Consider the following 18,155-nt stretch of genomic DNA (forward strand, 5'->3'; position numbering starts at 1 on the left):
TGGCAGGTTGTCATGCTCTTGCCCACAAAGCAAATACATTGTTAATGTCAATTGTTTCATGAGGTTAGGGATATTTCTAGTTTGGCCAGAATGCGCATGAACTTTGCTGTTGGTATTCCACAAGCTAAATCTAGTAAGACCAGCTATGAAATGTTGACTGAGAAGTTTGGAATCTTTTATTTTATTCCACAGTAAACACAGTAAATCCCTTTAAGGCATGTAGAAAATACTGCACCCACATTTTTCATCTGACTTAATTTTGAGCATTTTACAGAAATTGCATTGTTTAAAACATACAAACGTCCTTGCAGGGACAATAACTCAACGTTAGTACCTTTTAACTCTTCAGAAGGTGGACATCACTGAAACTTGTAAACCGCATCGTCAGATAATCACCCACCCAAAGTCTCACAACTGTTCAGCTGTTTCCAAAAAACGAAAACGAGCTCCTCAGCTTATTTAGGAACCCAAACCTCCCGCTGCCCCCTCGCCGAGTCCGCGCCAAGGAGCCCACCGCCTCGGGCGCTCCGTGGTCGACCTCGTCGACGGCCAAGTTCATTACACCGGCGCTGTTGTTGTTGACGTTCTGTCTGCCGTTTGGCGCACATCCGTCGCAGTGCTCGTCGTCCCAGGTGCCCAGCAGCTCCCTCATCTCCCGCGGGGCGTCTCCCTGCAGATACTGCCAGGCTCTCCTCCCGTTGTAGTCCATGGCATCCACGTCGGCGCCCAAGGCACCGACCAGCAGCTTGATGACCATGTACTGCGCGTGCATGCTGGCGACGTGCAGCGGGGTGAGACCGCCGCTGCCCCTCGCGTTCACGTTCACGGGGATCCCCGCGCCCTCCGCGTGGCGCATAAGTTGGAGCAGAGTCTCGCCGCGTCCCCTCTTGGCCAGCCAGTGCAGCACCGAGTACCCGCTGATGAAGTCCATCCTGGTTAACAGACAGGGGTCCTCGGAGATGAACTCCAGAAGGTCCTCGTAGCTCCCCTCCACGGCGCACAGCATCCACGCGTGCTCCATCGGAGAGAGCGCGCAGCCGCCGATCTGCTCGGAGGACGCGCTGCTGGGAGTCGGGTTGCTCAGGAGCAACTCCTTCAGGTGTTTTTTACGCGCGGCGGGTGTGAGCGACCCTCGCTCCGAAGCCTCCCTCTGAAGCCCCCCCGGCGCGGGGCCGTCAGTGACCTCCAGCCGCCTCTGCAGCCTCGACCTACGTTGGAAGGCACTTGGCATGACCTGCATGCCGTAGCGCGAGAGGCGCTCCACCACGGTGGCTTCTCGGGGCTTTCCGCCGCCGTGGGCGTCGGTATGACCGGCGGCTGGTTCGGATCCAGGCGGGTCGCGTCCAGCGTCATCTGGCCGGCTCTCATACATTCTGCTCGGATCCCTTCGCGATGAGCTCAAGGGCTACTTCCTTTATTTAGACAACACCCAGAGGACCGTATCGAGTGGTTATCTGGAAAGTGGCTCCATCAGATGAACTGGACTCACTCGCTGAGTCATGGGAAGTATTGTAATACGCACAGTCAAATGTACGAGATTGGAGCGTCAAATTACGTTTCTACCAACAGATCAAGCTCCGCATGTTGCAGAGTAAAGTCGAGACACCGTATATAGTAAGAATTATTCTCGAGTCTGTGCCACTCACCCGTTCGTCCAAACAAACTGACTCCCATTTAGCGCACACTGAACTACCTGCTGTCGATCATTAACCATTAAGCACAGGACACCAGAGTAACGAAGCTGACAGGATTATTATGACCGGTTAAGATTCTCCTCTAAAAAAGCGACACTTCGGATATTGGCTCACTCTTCATAAGAGGAACTGAAACAAAGTTCATTCTTATCTCAGACAAAAGCAATCGCGAGAATCCCTCACACGTGACCACCGATGGACTTCAAAAGCAGGAAGTAAAGTGCACACTCCCCTGATACCAATACCCTGTCACCCATTAAACAAAACTGGAAATGGCAAGAACAGATAAAAAACTTTATTGGGGTAAAAATGTCATACGAAATAAACAGTCAGTGGGTGAATTCTGGAGGAAGTTCAACAGTCAGCTCATCTAGTGTTTGCAAGAAGGCGTCCAGCTCTGAGCAATGATCTGTGGAGAGAGTCAAGTTAATGATATAGTGAGTTAATGATACTGCTTATTTGGAGCAAAGCACATACTTATGGCTGCAGCTGCTTAGTCAGTGATAAATGTTCCTTTAGAAATGTCATTTTCATACATTACTTTTACTATTACCTATTCCGCCATGTAAAAGTGCAGGTTATTTTACTAGTTTAAAGATGTATTAGTTTTACTGAACCGAAATCATTTTGAATTTTAAATTATAAATTAAAAAATATGTTTGTTAATAGAACTAGATAGAACCAACTATTGCAATTTCGTTGCACTAACCTATACTCAAAAAGGTCATGTTTGGTAAGGATATAAACATTGAATTAATGTGCACATGGACATATTTCACCATCACTATAAACACACTGAGCAGTTTAATCATTGTTGACAAATTTAAGAAATGCGGTTTCGAATGGTAATAGAAATTATTCAGTTGTAATCTCTAGTAATTGCATCAATAAACCCTAACCCCAATTCAACTATAACTTATGTGATATTAAAATAGAAAATACTGGAAGGAATTTATCCACCCAAAGTTGAGCTTTGCTTATCATTCTGATACTATTAATACGTTAAGGTCACCAATTGACATGAAGGGTTACCTGAACTTTGTGGCATCTTAACAGGTGATGGATTTGGAAGTGCGGCAATCGTTTCCATGTAGTTGCACAGAGGAGCTCGTGGGAAACGGGCCAGTCCGGGCAGCGCCATGTCACCAAGGGGAATCAAATCCTCAGGTACGCCGTACTTCTCGAACGCTGGAAAGAAGGATTCTCTTTAAATAGATGTTTTAGAATAGTGTATGTACATTTCTGGACTTGAGGCTTTTAGAAATTTGCTACAAAATATGACTGAACAATCCACCTCTACTGCCGTTGTGTGGAATCAGTCATGAGAGCATGGCATCGCTTATAGTCAACATTAGCTTTGTACTTTCAACATAAAAAGAAATCCTTAAAAAAAAAAAAAAGCATTAATTTGTGAGGACCATCTCGCCCGAAAAACATGCCATCATAAACTCGTTTACCACTGAGCTCTTTCATGCCATGAACTAGTGTGACGCTAACTTCAGTGGTTGGCCTACAAAGACCAGGCCCTGCAATGCGCTATGGGTCGAGTCCTGAGGGAACAAACCATTAATGGACTTTCTAATTGAGCTGCAGTTCCCATCCAAGGTCCATGGCTGAAACGTGAGCTTGTATGCGATTGAGTTCACAAATATGCATCATTCTATTCTAAACTATTCTATTATGCCTTAAATGTGGTAACATTTGTAGGGCCAGAATAAAAAAAGGTAAATTGAAAGAACTATCACTAGTGATTGTATTGTTACCAAGTGGGTCGTAAGGGATGAACTTCTCAATTTCTGGATATTCCTCCACTTTGTTCAGAGAGGCAGGTTTAACTTTAGTTTCCTGTGGGGAAATCATGCATTAGCACACAAATGGTTTGAGGTACGGAGCACGTCACTCATCCTGACATTTAGATTGTACCGCTCTGGTTTATTCCGACCTGTGGCTTTAACTTCTCTTGTGTCCCGACGACAGGGGTGGATATTCTTTTGTTGACTGCACCAAAAGCCTTACGACCCAATTGCAGAGGTGTGTGTAAGGTTTTCGCACTCATGGGAGATAGAAGTTTCTCTGGGAGAAGGAAAAAAAGAAAGAAAAGAGCCCAAAAAAGGTTAACTGACCAATATCGCCACAGGAAGAATATAGCACATGGCTGAAACTTACCTGGAGCAGATTGAAGGCGCTGACGCATCTTCAGATTAGGTGGTTGAAGACATGCATTTTCTCGCTCTGCAAAGATTATGTTGGCCATTGTATCTGAAAACACATCATGACATTTGCTCGTTGAACACAAGACCTTTTATTTATTTAGATACAATCTAGCAAGAGAAGGGCCAATAGGGCTCTGGCATTGTCCATGCTGGGTCATAGAAGAATTAAACCAGACCATTATGAGTGATTTTAAAGCAACAAATTCACCAACGTTTAAAAAAAAAAAAAAAAAACTGCAAACTCCAGACCGCCTGTAATTGAGCGGTTAGCTGCCCATTTAAGTCAACGTTGAATGTTTTAACGTTGAAATAATTACATCGAGTGAGTCACTTTTCTCAAAACGAGTCAAATATAACGGGTTTAGGCTGCGTTCCATGTAATATAATTTACTCAACGTGCTAACTGCAGAAGTAGCTCTGAGACACCCGTGTTAAAGTTACCTCAGGTCAGGTGTGCTAGACGATGTTCGTTGCTTCTTTACTCCGCGATCTCTCGGTTGTTATGGTCAGGAACTTCCGCATACAAGGTCCCGCGGCTGCGTTTTAAATTACTTGCCTGTATCCTATTGGTCGCTGAAGCGAAGAAGACTTCAATGGGCGTTTCCATAAAAGACGTTTGACAGCAGAGCCGTAGAAGGAGAGTCGCGTCATCTCTGTTGAGCTGTTACACTTCCTAATCCTCAAATGTCAGTAAATTGTTTTTTAAACGTCAAATGGATGTAATGGGTTACATTTAGAATTATTTCACATCCATCGTATAAAACAGCAGTTTTTGTCTGAGTCAATCAAGGGACGACCAAGAGGTTTTGAACTGGTGACGCGACTCTTCTTTATTACGGCTCTAATCCATGATAGCGCTCAATAAATGAACAACGGTTCATAAATAATGTGACGACCGAGCTATTTAGTAAATAGTCTTGTGTACGTTTATTAAGTTTTAAAAATTAGTCATACGTTCCCAACAGCTCAAACATAGCTTGTATATTGATATTAAGTTACGTCAAGACATAATGTTTACTTAGCAATCTTCCATTGTAGTTTCCTTTGAATGGGAGAATGGTCTCTGTAATTCACACTGGGCGATACCAACGACGCACCGTGTGGGGGTGCGTGGTGGATAGCACTTTTTTATCCTGTTTTTTATTTTGGAAGACATTTTTCAAAAGAATACGAGCTGAGTTGTTTATAACGGTCTAAAATAAACAACGTCCGAGCTATTACAGTGGTGTACAGCTGCAAAACAATCGGTTGAATAGTGGTACATTCCCACCAGGCCACCTTTCGGCGTAACTTCGGCAGCGCAGCTATCCTTCGCTCACCAGAAACAGCGGCACAGGTTTCCACTACCACTATGGCGTCAACTGAGATAGCAAGGCAAGCGGTGAGTAACCTATTTTACTCAGGATGCCATTGCCACTATCCACGCGTACTTCTTGAAATGCGTTTGCTATAATTTACCCATGTCAAAAATATAATTTCCGCCTTACGTGAGGGGGAAACATTCAGGGGATATTTAGGTTAGCTAGCACGCGCTGTTACGGTTAACGTTATTTCCCATTGAAAATTCAATGGAGCGTCGCCAAACAAAAACCGACGTTTGGTGGTGGTTCGCTTTTACCAACTCACTGTGCATTTCTCAGATCGTATTAAATAGATGCTTCCCGTTAAGTTTAGACCCAAGCTTTGCTCAGTCGAAGCATTCTCTTAATTTCCATTTCCGTAAGCTAACGCCTGCAGACATCCTGTGCTGATATCGATGGCTAAGACTGACGGTTTCAATCGAAATGGCGCTGTGCGGTATGAAATACGTGTACTACTGTGTAGTATATTCCGTATTAAGGCTAGCTCACGGGAAACGTACAACACGGTGCCCATTGGTAGGCCATTCATTCTTATTAGAGCACAGCCACGGTGCTTATTTCCGTTATGTTGTTTCGTGCGACGTTAAGTCCCGTTAACTTTGGTTCGGGCGTTGTCTGACGTACCAAATATATTCTGGTCGTTTAAAGTCTTTTCGACCATGTCGGTTGAAAATGCTTGCGCGAAGTTTACCTGGCTTTTTGTTTGGGAGATTGGAAGGGAAGCCGCTACCCCACAGAAAGGCCGCTCTGAATTGCATGGTTTTGCATTTTTGATATGGCTCTGCGGCCCAATGATTGGAAACCCGCCGTGTGGATCCTGGCTATAAGTGGCTTGGAAAGCAAGAATGGTTTCAGGAATGTTGCACTTGCAGCCGAAGTGCAAAGGCTGTTTGTATAGTCATATCACACACCCCCCCCCTGTTTTCCCAATACTCCCTCAGCTGTTTAAATCCAATTTCAACTATCCAAATAATCCACAACTGTCCAGTACCATCAGCTTGACTGGTTATTTAAAATCGACCCTCAAACGGAATGTTTTTCTGCCAAAGCCACATTGGAGAGCAAGTTAAGCAATGCTGCGTTATGTTAAGCCACATAATGGCTGGTTGGCTGAGGTCTAGCTGGTTGCGAGCCCTCACTTTAGTGTATAATCTAAATTCTTTGCTTTCCTGCACCTCACAATGTAGCCGTGGGCTGCCAAAATGAGATTCACGCAGATGGAGATACTCAACAGCAGCCACACGCCCCCACACACATGGAACAACAGTGCATTCACACTTGGGTGTTTTGTGTCAGCCTGGTCCAGAGAAAGACTGTCTACAAACAGTATGATACTATCTGAATGGGAAGTGCAACTGGCCAAAAGTTAAAGGGTTCAAGTCAAAATGAGAAAACAGACACACACATTATTATGTACATTGTGGGTTGTCTCGTTTGTGGGGAGACAGTGCAAACTCAGGAAACAGGAAGTGAGCAACATTGTACCTGAAGCCAGTGTCAAAGTATGACAGGACCAAATGTTGCGGCAATTGCTTTCACTTGAGTGTAATTTTGAAATATATTGGTATTTCTCAACGGGGCAACACAATTATTGAGATGTATTTGTTTTTTGTAGTGTTAAAGAGAAGCCACAGGCTTTTAATATGGCATACAGTGATCAATATTAATCTGATGTTTACTGTTTTTATGATTCTGATTTTAGGGGGAAGGTGCTCGTGCCGTCCCTCTGGCAGGCCATGTCGGCTTTGACAGCATGCCGGATCAGCTGGTCAACAAGTCTGTCAACCATGGGTTCTGCTTCAACATCCTCTGTGTTGGTAAGTATGCATGAAAATACTCTCTCTCTCTTTCTCTCCGTCTCTCGCTCTCTCTCTTGCTCTCCCTAGGCTAAAAGATGACTTATTTGCCTCAATGAAAGCCAAGCTTCTCCACAAGATGCAAAGCACATTGCTCTGTAAATGACCTGCTTGGATTCTTTCCTGGCCAATGAACATTGGTTTTACATTAGATATTCATAATTGTAGTATTTGAAAACAATAGTATCAGTTATCATTTTGCATAATGCTAATTTCATTAGACATGACACATACACAGACACACACCAACATAGTAATGGTCATCATTTGCCTTAATTGTTTTGGTTTGAATGTTATGTTCTGACAATATGTATGCCGTAAATATTTTGATAATAGTTGGACCCTTTTAGTGGAATGCTTTTAGACTTGTGTGTTCACTGAGTCCATTTATATTTGGGGAATATTGAAAAGTGGATACTGCCAACAATAATGTTTTTTTCATGATATAAAAACAACTTATATAAGCCCAGAAATACGGAAAAAAGACCTGTGATGCATCTTTTCCTTTGGTTTCTGGAGGAAGTTTAGAAATGTGGAGCAAAAAATGGGCTAACGTGCTTAGACTGTAGGTCAGGTTGTGAGGAATAAAAATAGAATTTCTGACAGAGGGAGCGCTTCATCTGAGTCATATGACGGCCCTTTAACAGTGAATAGATTTCAGAAAGCAGCAGTGAATAAGCAACTACTGCTGCTCCTTTTGTGATCAGCTAGAGCCTCGATTTATCAGAAGCGTACAAAATAAATAGCACGGTGTAGAGACTGGATGGAGGGAACAGTTCAGTATCAAGGGTTTATTAACAGTAAACCAGTAACATGAGACTATTTCTCTGTATCCAGGCGAGACGGGTCTGGGGAAGTCCACTCTCATGGACACGTTGTTCAACACCAAGTTTGAGGGCGAGCCCACCCAGCACAACCAGCCAGGAGTCACGCTCAAATCCAACACCTATGAGCTCCAGGAGAGTAACGTGCGCCTCAAACTCACTGTCGTCAACACCGTAGGCTTTGGAGACCAGATCAACAAAGAAGACAGGTAACTCAATCCGGACAAATGTCACTTCTTTCTGGGAGAGAGAGATCTGATCTCAGAAAGCAGGGTTCTTTCACACATCTGTCATCTGAAGAAATGCCCACTTGATCATGCACACTACATTCCTGACATACAATGACTCTGTGAGAGCTCTGAGCTCTTTGTGGGCTCAGGTTCCTTCGGGTTCTCAATCCTGAGTGAAACCCTACGCGACCCGTACAACGGGGACTCCGGTCCGGGGGCTCCATCTCACTACATTTTTTTGCAGCAGTTTCGCAACTCTCTTTTTCTGGTGTTTAACAGTATTCATCTTATGACCACCTGACTATCGCAAACGCAAAAAAAGAAGAAGAAAAGTTGAAAAATCGTTTTTCTCCCTTTTCTAACAGCTACAAGTCTATTGTGGAGTTCATTGACGCCCAGTTTGAGGCATATCTACAAGAGGAGCTGAAAATAAAGCGCACGCTACACAGCTACCACGACACCCGCATCCACGCATGCCTGTATTTCATCGCTCCCACAGGACACTCGCTCAAATCGCTGGACTTGGTGACCATGAAGAAACTTGATAGCAAGGTGAGCTTTGCTTCACAAACTGTTGTCGTGTAGACGCCATTTTATCTCTTAAGTATCCTGTTGATTTTATTTTTGTTGGTTCGAGATAATTTCTTCAGATACCTGGGTGTTGAATGAGAAGGGCCACTGTACTGCAGAAGAATGTTGTTAAAGAATACCTAATATAATGCTGACACACTCACTGTAGCATGTAAGAGACATGCTGTCAGTCAGTCCTTTGGCACTGCATTGTTGTTTGCAGCATTTGATCCATCTACTCTAGTCATGGGTCGTAAACCTTTTCTAGGTCATCTGCCTGCATGCCGATTGGCTCTGGTGTTGTTATAGCGTTGGTGGAGGTCAGCTGTGGAACTCAGTCCGCTCTGTGGCTTCAGCCCTGTTTTTTTGTTGTTGTCTTTTTTTACCCAGAAAGGGCCCTTTCCACAGTAGCTTATTTGCATGGACCTCCTGGCTTTTGTACAAAGAGTCGGCTCAGTGTTTGCCAGAGCAGCTGTCCCCTCTGGCTGATACGCACAACAGCGTGATCCAGAGCGGAGCATCCTTAGTTTACACATTCACCTCGTGGGGGTACAAGCAAATCTCTGCTGAAGTGCCCACATGTATGATATCGATTCCCCACCCGACACAATAGTGAAGTAAATAATTACTTGTTCATGTCAACCTGAGTGTCCCTTGCCATTAAAGCCCCTCCCCCACCCACCCAACACCCTCCGGTTGGAGAGAAAAATTATTTGGGATTGTGTGGGCGACAAAGCTCGTAGAAAATAGTGGTGAAAGGAAAGTCTTGTGCATAAACAAGCATAACCCGGATTGTATTTTCTCTTCTCCTGCCTACCGTTATAGTTTTCTTTTCTTTTTGAGGAGCATGGATAGCACAGATGTGTTAGAAAACCTTTAAATCATCAAGTGATCTGAGGCAGGAGATGGAAGCCTGCAGCTCTTAGTGGTGCATTTACTATTTTTATCTCTGCACTTAAGAACGTGTAATTGTGTGTGATACAATAAGGCCTGGAGCTAGAAAGAGCTACTGTCATGTATTGAAATGATGAAGAGCGCACAAGTTACCCTGGGTAGCCTGAGATTGACAGGGGCATGAAAGAAAGCGCCGTGGGTGTATTTAATTCTGTTACCTAACCGGAATGCTGGTTGAGATTGTATCCCTAAAAGACCAGAGTTAGGTGAAAAGCAGTGTTTTCTAACCTTGTGGTACTTTAAAAAAAATACATAATAAAAAATGGAATCTGGACCATGCAAATGGTGATGAAGAAGTTGCCACTGACAGACATATGGATTATTCCTGCATATCTGAAAGCATTGTGCACACCATGTGTAGGCCAATCCTTAAAATCTTTGAAATTCTCAACTGCAGGTCAACATCATCCCAATCGTTGCCAAGTCGGACGCCATCTCCAAAAGCGAGCTTGCTAAGTTTAAAATCAAAATCACCAGTGAGCTGGTCAGCAACGGAGTGCAAATCTACCAGTTCCCCACTGATGACGAGTCTGTGGCAGAGATCAACTCCACCATGAACGTAGGTCTCCTAACTGGCTCTCTGTCTACATCGCAGGCTTTTACACACAATATGTTACTGAATTCATGTGGGAAATTAAGTGAAAGGTAATATTGTCCAGACAAGCATCCCTTTAAATCCTAAGGGAATACCAACAGAAGTGGTTTGTGGGGAGGATTTGAAGAAAGCTCAGAAGAATGTTTCACACCGCCGTCGCTCTTGTATCTGCTCCACAGAGCCATTTGCCGTTTGCTGTGGTGGGAAGCACGGAGGAGGTGAAGATTGGGAACAAGATGGTGAAGGCCCGGCAGTACCCCTGGGGAACAGTGCAGGGTAAGCCTAGGTCACATCCTGCACAGGAAATGAGAGCACGCTCCCCCACTCATGTCCCTCCTCGGCTCAAACAGCTGCCGTTACATAACCTCCTTTAGCTGCAGCTCCCTCTCTGCCACCATGCTGAATGTTAGCGCTGCATCAGTTCGTAGTTCGTACAGATCTTGTAACGTTGTGCCTTTGTCATGATTCGTTATTATTATTGACTTCATCAATACATAACGGGGTGGTTAATGAATTCTGAATAGGAAGGTAGTACTTTTTAAAGGATCACACAGTTAATTAAGAGGACATTGTGAAATGTCTTGTTTTGTCTGGTCAACAGTCCAACAGCCAAAGCTATCAGTTTGTAATTATGAAAACAGAATAGACTAGAAAAGAATAAATACTCACTTGTGAGAAACTATATCAGCCGATGAGGCAATTTTGCCTTATCAATAACTTATATCAATTACTTATTTTTTGACAATTGACTAATTAATCAATTGCTGCATCTCTACTTTAGAGCTCAAGTATATTGTTAACTATGAGGCTTATTTACTATATAATGTCTTTTCAGGGTGTCATACATACACATGATCTGTGTCAAAAGTCTATTTTTTTTAGATTTATATAAATATATTTGTATTTATCTCCCCAAAGCTGAGAGATTCCTTTAAACATTAAGTGATGTTGGCTTTTCCTGTTTATGCTATTGTACACTTATTAATAATGACCTTAGCCGTAATGAGCAGGAAGCCGTCTGATGTGTTGAGAGAAGCGTTGACGTGTCACTCTGATGTGTGTCTCTCACAGTGGAAAATGAGAATCACTGTGACTTTGTCAAGCTTCGAGAAATGTTGATTAGAGTGAACATGGAGGACCTGCGAGAGCAGACTCACACACGTCATTATGAGCTCTACCGCCGCTGCAAACTGGAGGAGATGGGCTTCAAAGACACAGACCCTGACAGCAAGCCCTTCAGGTACTACTCTCATGCAGCTGCAGCGTATCTTGTTCTCCACCTACACCTACTGGTTTATACCGCGCATTTTATTTTACATTTTTCTGCATCCATTCATCCTGGAAACCTAAAATTGACTTTGCTAGAATGCGCCAGTTCTTCATCCCTGTGTTGTACGGTTCAGTAAAATATAGCTGTCACTCAATTCTATCTTGTCCTTCCTCTTGTGTCAGTCTTCAGGAGACATACGAGGCTAAGAGGAACGAGTTCATGGGGGAGCTGCAGAAGAAAGAAGAGGAAATGAGGCAAATGTTTGTCCAAAGAGTCAAAGAGAAGGAGGCCGAGCTCAAAGAGGCAGAGAAAGAGGTATTGTCATTAAACTGATCCTTGCACCATCCTGAAACATGTGCATCACTTGTTTAAGGAAGTTTCTGCTCTCATTCACACAAGTGTTGTGTCACCAACAGCTGCATGAGAAGTTTGACCGTCTAAAGAAGCTCCACCAGGACGAGAAAAAGAAAGTGGAGGACAAGAAGAAGTCCCTGGACGACGAACTCAACATGTTCAAACAGAAAAAGACTGCTGCAGAGCTCTTGCACAACCAAGCCCAGCAGGCAGGGGGCTCCACCACACTCAAGAGGGACAAAGAGAGGAAAAAGTAAGTATTGTTCTGCTCCTCCTTTGCCTTCCTTACATCTATCCTTACAATCTGAGGCACAGGATACCACCTCCAGTTGTTTTAATGAATGGAAAAGGCTGGGTACTATGAAACTGAGAGGGACAAGCCATGTATTATTAAATTGACATTTCAGGATGTTGATCATTTGCCAAATTTGTAGAGCAAAATTATTGCCCATATGTGAGAAGTTGTTCATGATAAACTATGTGGTTTCTTATGTTAGAAACCATAAGGAATGTCCTAATGAAATCAAATTCCTTCTGCATTCATACCACTTTGTGCCTATGTGCTGCAGGCAGAACTTAATTTTGATCTGTCCCGCAAATGTCGTCAAAGGCCTAGTGGTTTCTCTGTCACCACTCGTTTATAATCCGCCAGATATCTGTATAATTTAATGCGTTAAGTAGTTGAAGGCTCTGGCTAAGCCAAAGAACTCTCTGATCTTCTGAGAGAGGCCGATGCTCCATTTCACCCTCCATCTAATGAGACAATATTTTCAGCTGTAAATTCCATTCTTAGAGAGCTGGGCAGAATTCATTATGTATTGCCAGTGTGGAAAATTAAGAGGAGCAGAAAGGTGGAGTGACTCATGACAAGGCCTCGCTGTCCTCATAGTAAATACTGCCAACCAATTTCTGTACATAACTTAATTGCAACTCTGTTAATAACTACTAGACAGCGCCATTAACTTGAAAGGCAATTCCTCAGCAGTAAGTCGTTTTTCTTCACAGTTCATAATTGTTTCAGTGGAAACTATTTGACGGTGTTCCTCACAGGGGCCACACCTTTGGTTTGAATCAGTCTTATCTAACATGAACATCATTGTCATTATGTGTTTTTGCTGGTATATCTGACATGTATTTCTTGCTTGTTCACTAATCAAGAGCGTGTAGGTTTTCCACTCTGTGTTTCATGCTTACAGCCAGTGTTTGAAGCCACATGTGCTCGAGTATAACTGCAGTGCTGTTGTTGACATGCTGTCGGTGCCTTCATGTTGGTAATCAACTCCTGGTTTTGTTTTGAAGCTGATGTGACGCCGTGCCTGTTAGAAATGGAAGAAGACACTTGCACTGACAAGGTTCTTGTTGCTTTTTTTGCTTCCCTGTTAATTTATTTTCTTCACAGACACCTTTTCACCTTTACAAGCTTTACCTCGAAAGTTTCTCTTCGAAAAAATGGGGCCTCTGTGCAGCTTTGGCTTTGTCTGTGGTTCACTGATTTAAACAGACTAAAAAGGTCCTGCACTTAAAGTGTTAACACGGATTATATTCATGTTTACTTTTCAGTATTTTCTTCAGTTTCCAGACGACACGATTATTAATCACTGCTTGTTTTTCGATGTGAATCCATCCTGTGAGTGCATGTGTCACCTATGTTGCATCCTTAATGTTTTCCAGTTAACTCCTCCCACACTTGCTGCATGCTGCATGGGGCATCTTTACTGGTAAGGCAAAAGCTCAAAATATAATATATATTTGATATAAATAACTACAAGTGAGGTATCAACTTTTAACTTACTTAAGCAGTGCTTAAGTACTTAAAAACTAGAGCATACCGGTCACGAATAAACATAACCCAAATGAGAGTTTTTTTCTCCATTAATTGACATCCTGCTGCTGGCCTAAATTTAAAACAGGTCCTTTCTGCATCTCCACATTAGAATTCCACCATTAATTAACCATGCATTTATTTTGCACTTTGAATACGTAATACAAAGCGGTTAATGAGTACCGACATTGTGATATTCAAGTGCAGGCTCACAGTGTATCACTGCTAACATCTGTGTCCATCATATCCATGAGCTGGCAGCGTCCTCGTGCCAGTTTCTAAATGAACCGGTTTATTAGCGTCCCACTCACCCATTTGATAAACTGGCCCGTCTGCCTCCCTAAATACACAACGGGTTTGTTTGTGGCTCTCCAAAGTCCTTCCCCACCCAACCCTGCAATCACACACAAAGAGCCATTCAAAGCTCAACTGAGACTAACCGGCCACACCAGAGCAGAGAACTGCCTGAGGGCCCGTCTCTGTTCGCAGCGATGTTTTGTTGATCCCTCGGCCATATGACGACTCCCTCTTGAGTGGATGAAAAAACCCAGAATCAACAGAGATGTTTTTGGATCTCAACTGCTGGGGAGGGTATAAGTGAACAAAGACATTTGTCTCGCAATCTGTAGACTCCTCAAGCAGCACAGGACTTTTAAAATAGACAAAAAGAAGCTGCTGTTTGACCAGGAACACAATCAAAAACACAGTTTAATCAAAGCTCTGCGGCGGGACAAGACCTATAAAAATAAAACGCATGATTTTGAGAAATAGACGAATCTACTTGCACCCTGACTTCTGTGCACTTGAACCTTTTTGAGCATGATTTCCTCTAAATCAAATCCAAACCAATGTTGATGTCAGCCTTGTGAGACAGTGTGTGTCGTGTGATGTTTTAACTCAAAAGAAAGCAATAACAGCCCTTCTCTCTCGTTTCCAGCTTAGGATTCCTGTAGAAAAGTGCTCCCTTGTGGCCATCCTGCTGTGAATGAGTTTCCACCCCATCATATTTTTACAGTACCCCTTCCCCACCCTCACCCTCACCCATCCTGCACAATTCCACCCTCCACATGCAAACTGCTTTCTGGAAAACACTGAGCATTCCTATCAGTTTGACCGTTTTTTCTGAATGCTGGATGCTTGTATGTTATATGGTTTATACTTTTTATACGCATTTACAGAGAGAGTAATGCCTTTCATGTTGATTTTATAGTATTGATAAATTGCATGACAGAGTGAGCTTTTTTGAATATTAACATGGCCACTGTGGTGATGGTCAGACATGTATTACGGGTGAAGTGAAACACGCATCAGACAGTACAACCTCAGAATTAATAGTGGTAAAAATCTGCAGAAGATCACAGTAAAGAAAGAATTAAGTAAATTGATGATTGACGGGAGGATGGATTAAGTCGTCATTTAGCCAATCTCAGAATAAAGCAAAGCAATCACAATGGTGATCCTTAATTTTTCGAACACCAAATTTAGTCAAGTTTGTTATTAGTTTAATGTTCATAATACTGAAGATTTTAGGCCTGTCGTAACCTTTGTAACAGCAGGTGAAGTTTGATCCACGACCCACGTTGAGCTGCTACTTTGTCAGAAATACAACTAACGATTATCTACATTTTTTGATCACCGATAGTGGTTACGAATACATTGCGTTTATGTGAGGGCACCCTTATTAACGGTGGACCCCTCCACGAACAATGTAGACTTATTAACAAAAATGATATCAAAAAGGAAGACCTAATTTCATGATATCGTACATATTATATATAGACTTTTTAGACCTACAATACACATTTAATCTGGAATGTGAATGTTTTGGTATTTGTGTCCTTTTGCTGATGATGTTTCACTTTATCCAGATGCATGAGTAGTTGTGAGTCTAATCTCCTGCCACTTCTCCCAAACCCCATTCTTTGCCATATGTTATTTTCATACTTGTATTAGCTTTTATATTTGCACTTTTTTTATACACAAATGTGATATTTTCTAAGTATATAGAAATGTTTCCAGTGCAACTGTAACTCTTTTTATTTACTTACTATGAAGGCACATTTAGAAGTAATTCATTATAATGTCCATATATCTCTTGTCTTGAATAGACCAGTGTTTGTATCAGTGTTAAATAAAAAAAAAGATTAACTCAAAAGAAAATAAAGGCCAGTTTTTCACCAAATGTAATAATTGTGGCCATAATCATTGTGTATTACAAATATTGCCGTAAATTAGGAGATTCATTTTAATGAATCCCAATAGGGACGCTTAATTTGCAGGTTGAATCGGTTTGGTTGATCTTCTCTCCGTCCAAGTCTTGAGTCCCTCCGTCCCAAGGTGAAGGAATGTTGATGCCAACAAGCGCCACTGTTATGACCTGATTCACTTATCACTTGTTGTTTTTTTTCACCCCTTTAAAGTCTTGGATTCAAGACTTTGCTACCAGGGTAAAAATACATCAAGACAAAGAGCCATTCCCTCCTCCTAATCTTGCACTCACTGGTGTGTGTGGTTTCACTTTCCTTTGCAGTAATCCCTGGCTCTGCACTGAGTAGGCCCTCAGCCCTCAAGCTTTGCTAAGGGACCAGAATTTGTGGTTACTGAGTACCTCAAATGACCAGAAGCTTTGCGGACCCCATCCTTCAGGGTTTCTCAATTATTACCTGCTCTGCTATCATTTTGATTAATGTGTATCTATGTTTCACTGCTGCTCTAACCTCACCCTCGGCAATTCCAATTTTGCTGCTCATTCTGTTTTTTTTTGCCTCTGCTTATGTTTGTAGGTGCACTTTTTTTGGGCTGTTACTAACACTTTTTCCACTTGGGCGAAATTATATGCACACTTGTTTATTGTTGTGTTTGGATAGTTATTAACACTTTTTTTTCTTTTATAAACTGGACCACAGGTGTGACGTGATCAATTCAGTTTAACAATCATTCAGCATTGTCAGTGAGCACAACATATGGGATGATTTAATCCGTACTGTGTTGCTTGATGATCCCAGGGACGTTTTTACTAACTTTGTATTTCTGATAATCAAACCTAGATACATTTTCTACCTGAAATCGGATACAATTCAATATCTCAAGCTTGACTTGTGTTTTTTTGTGAGAATTTCTGCTTTCTGCTAACTGCTGGCTTTTTCTTTCTTTATCTCTAGCTTCTTTTAATCCGTCTTGACCAACTGAAGAGGGGATTGCAGCTTCAGCAAGAACTAAGCACCCTTTACCTCTCCCTGTTTTTCTCGCTGTATCAACCCTTTTCTAATCTCCCCGTTGCATCTCCTTTATTTGATTACGGCCTTATGTGGACTCGCATGGTATTTCTAAACCCACTGGTGAAGCTCTGAACACATGCAGGTCGGGAACCCGGCGCAGTTTAAATCTGCTGTTATGTCTTAATGTATATAAAGAAATGCTTGTAATTAATAGAAATCCTCTGTTAGGGTTCACACATTTCCAGGGTTCATCATTATTTTAATTACAATCATCTGGACTATGCACTCATCTTTTCAGTAGGAGTCTTATTACATTCTGCTGAAACATTGAGGCTTGCTGATTCTCAATAAGTCAAGAATAACTTAATGCACTATGTATAACTTGTTAATGAGTAATTGTTGTTTTCTCAAGTCCTGTCCAATATGAAACCTGCGTCCAGGTATTTTGAACTCCTGAAATTTAATTAATGCAAAAGTCAAAGCAATATTGCTTTTTACTAGTTCATTTTGTGGTGCCCATGTTTACAAGTCACTGCTAAATACCATGGAGGTCACATGTAATGGCCTTTTTATTACACATTGTGCTTTATTATTCACCAGCCTATTCTATATTTTTTGCATGCATCTTTTTATTTGTTTACCTCTTTGATGTTTGACCTGCTTGTTTTTTATCCCCTAATAATTCTGTTTCGAAATCTCGTTTAACTTTTAAAATGCTTTTTAAAACTTTGAAAACGCTGTTTTCTTTAAATTGTGCATATTATACATGTATGTTTGCTCTGTCCTCTCATCACACCTCCCTTTTTTGCCAAATATTAGTGTAAGTGGGAGTTGAACTGAATCCGGGATAGGAGTATTAAAAAGATACTCCTGCATTTGTATAATTTATAAGGATATATTTTGTGTATTGAAGTGGAGACTTGTGGTTTATTGCCTATGACGTTTGGACGTGAATTTGAGTGTAAAGTAACATTTTGGTGTCAGAAAATGCCATACATTTTTCTAGTATCAGTCATCACCCCTTGTAGTCAAAGACTCTCCCACACTACAATGAATACATTTGATTCCTTTGATGTACATTTTCAATAATAATAAAAAAAATGATCCGAACGTATTAAGCTTTTGCCTTTTATTTACGGTGTTGGACACTATATATATATTTTTCCTATCCTGTCTACTTGACAGGACTGGTTT

At 42.1% G+C, this 18,155-nt stretch overlaps 3 protein-coding genes across 7 annotated transcripts; 1 reads left to right on the forward strand and 2 right to left on the reverse strand.

The window, feature by feature from the left end:
* Positions 1-50: 50 nt before the first annotated feature.
* Positions 51-1,931, reverse strand: sowahd (sosondowah ankyrin repeat domain family d). The gene has a single exon (XM_037459931.2). It carries the CDS (start codon positions 1,370-1,372, stop codon positions 419-421), a length of 954 nt encoding a protein of 317 aa, XP_037315828.2. The 5' UTR covers positions 1,373-1,931; the 3' UTR covers positions 51-418.
* Positions 1,932-1,974: 43 nt separating this feature from the next.
* pttg1 (PTTG1 regulator of sister chromatid separation, securin) lies at positions 1,975-6,041 on the reverse strand. Of its 2 annotated transcripts, none has more exons than XM_062560579.1 (6): positions 5,960-6,041; positions 3,861-3,953; positions 3,637-3,767; positions 3,458-3,539; positions 2,727-2,882; positions 1,975-2,103 (listed from the first exon to the last, which is right to left on the reverse strand). In XM_062560579.1, the coding sequence occupies exons 1-6, from the start codon at positions 6,024-6,026 to the stop codon at positions 2,024-2,026; spliced, it is 609 nt and encodes a 202-aa protein (XP_062416563.1). In that variant the 5' UTR covers positions 6,027-6,041; the 3' UTR covers positions 1,975-2,023. The 2 variants fall into 2 exon arrangements, with proteins under 2 accessions (XP_062416563.1, XP_037315829.2); XM_037459932.2 differs by lacking the exon at positions 5,960-6,041 and adding an exon at positions 4,349-4,494.
* septin6 (septin 6) lies at positions 5,176-18,075 on the forward strand. Of its 4 annotated transcripts, XR_005119637.2 has the most exons (12): positions 5,176-5,288; positions 6,971-7,085; positions 7,962-8,157; positions 8,544-8,730; positions 10,100-10,261; positions 10,477-10,573; positions 11,369-11,537; positions 11,750-11,882; positions 11,984-12,174; positions 13,221-13,273; positions 13,593-13,639; positions 14,681-18,075. XR_005119637.2 is itself a non-coding variant. In XM_037459928.2 (11 exons), the coding sequence occupies exons 1-10, from the start codon at positions 5,259-5,261 to the stop codon at positions 13,222-13,224; spliced, it is 1,284 nt and encodes a 427-aa protein (XP_037315825.1). In that variant the 5' UTR covers positions 5,176-5,258; the 3' UTR covers positions 13,225-13,273; positions 14,681-18,075. The 4 variants fall into 4 exon arrangements, 3 of the variants coding, with proteins under 3 accessions (XP_037315825.1, XP_037315824.1, XP_037315823.1); XM_037459928.2 differs by lacking the exon at positions 13,593-13,639; XM_037459927.2 differs by lacking the exon at positions 13,221-13,273.
* The last annotated feature ends 80 nt before the right edge of the window (positions 18,076-18,155 follow it).

The sequence above is a fragment of the Pungitius pungitius genome, chromosome 2, assembly GCF_949316345.1.
Source record: "Pungitius pungitius chromosome 2, fPunPun2.1, whole genome shotgun sequence".
Lineage (NCBI taxonomy): Eukaryota > Metazoa > Chordata > Actinopteri > Perciformes > Gasterosteidae > Pungitius > Pungitius pungitius.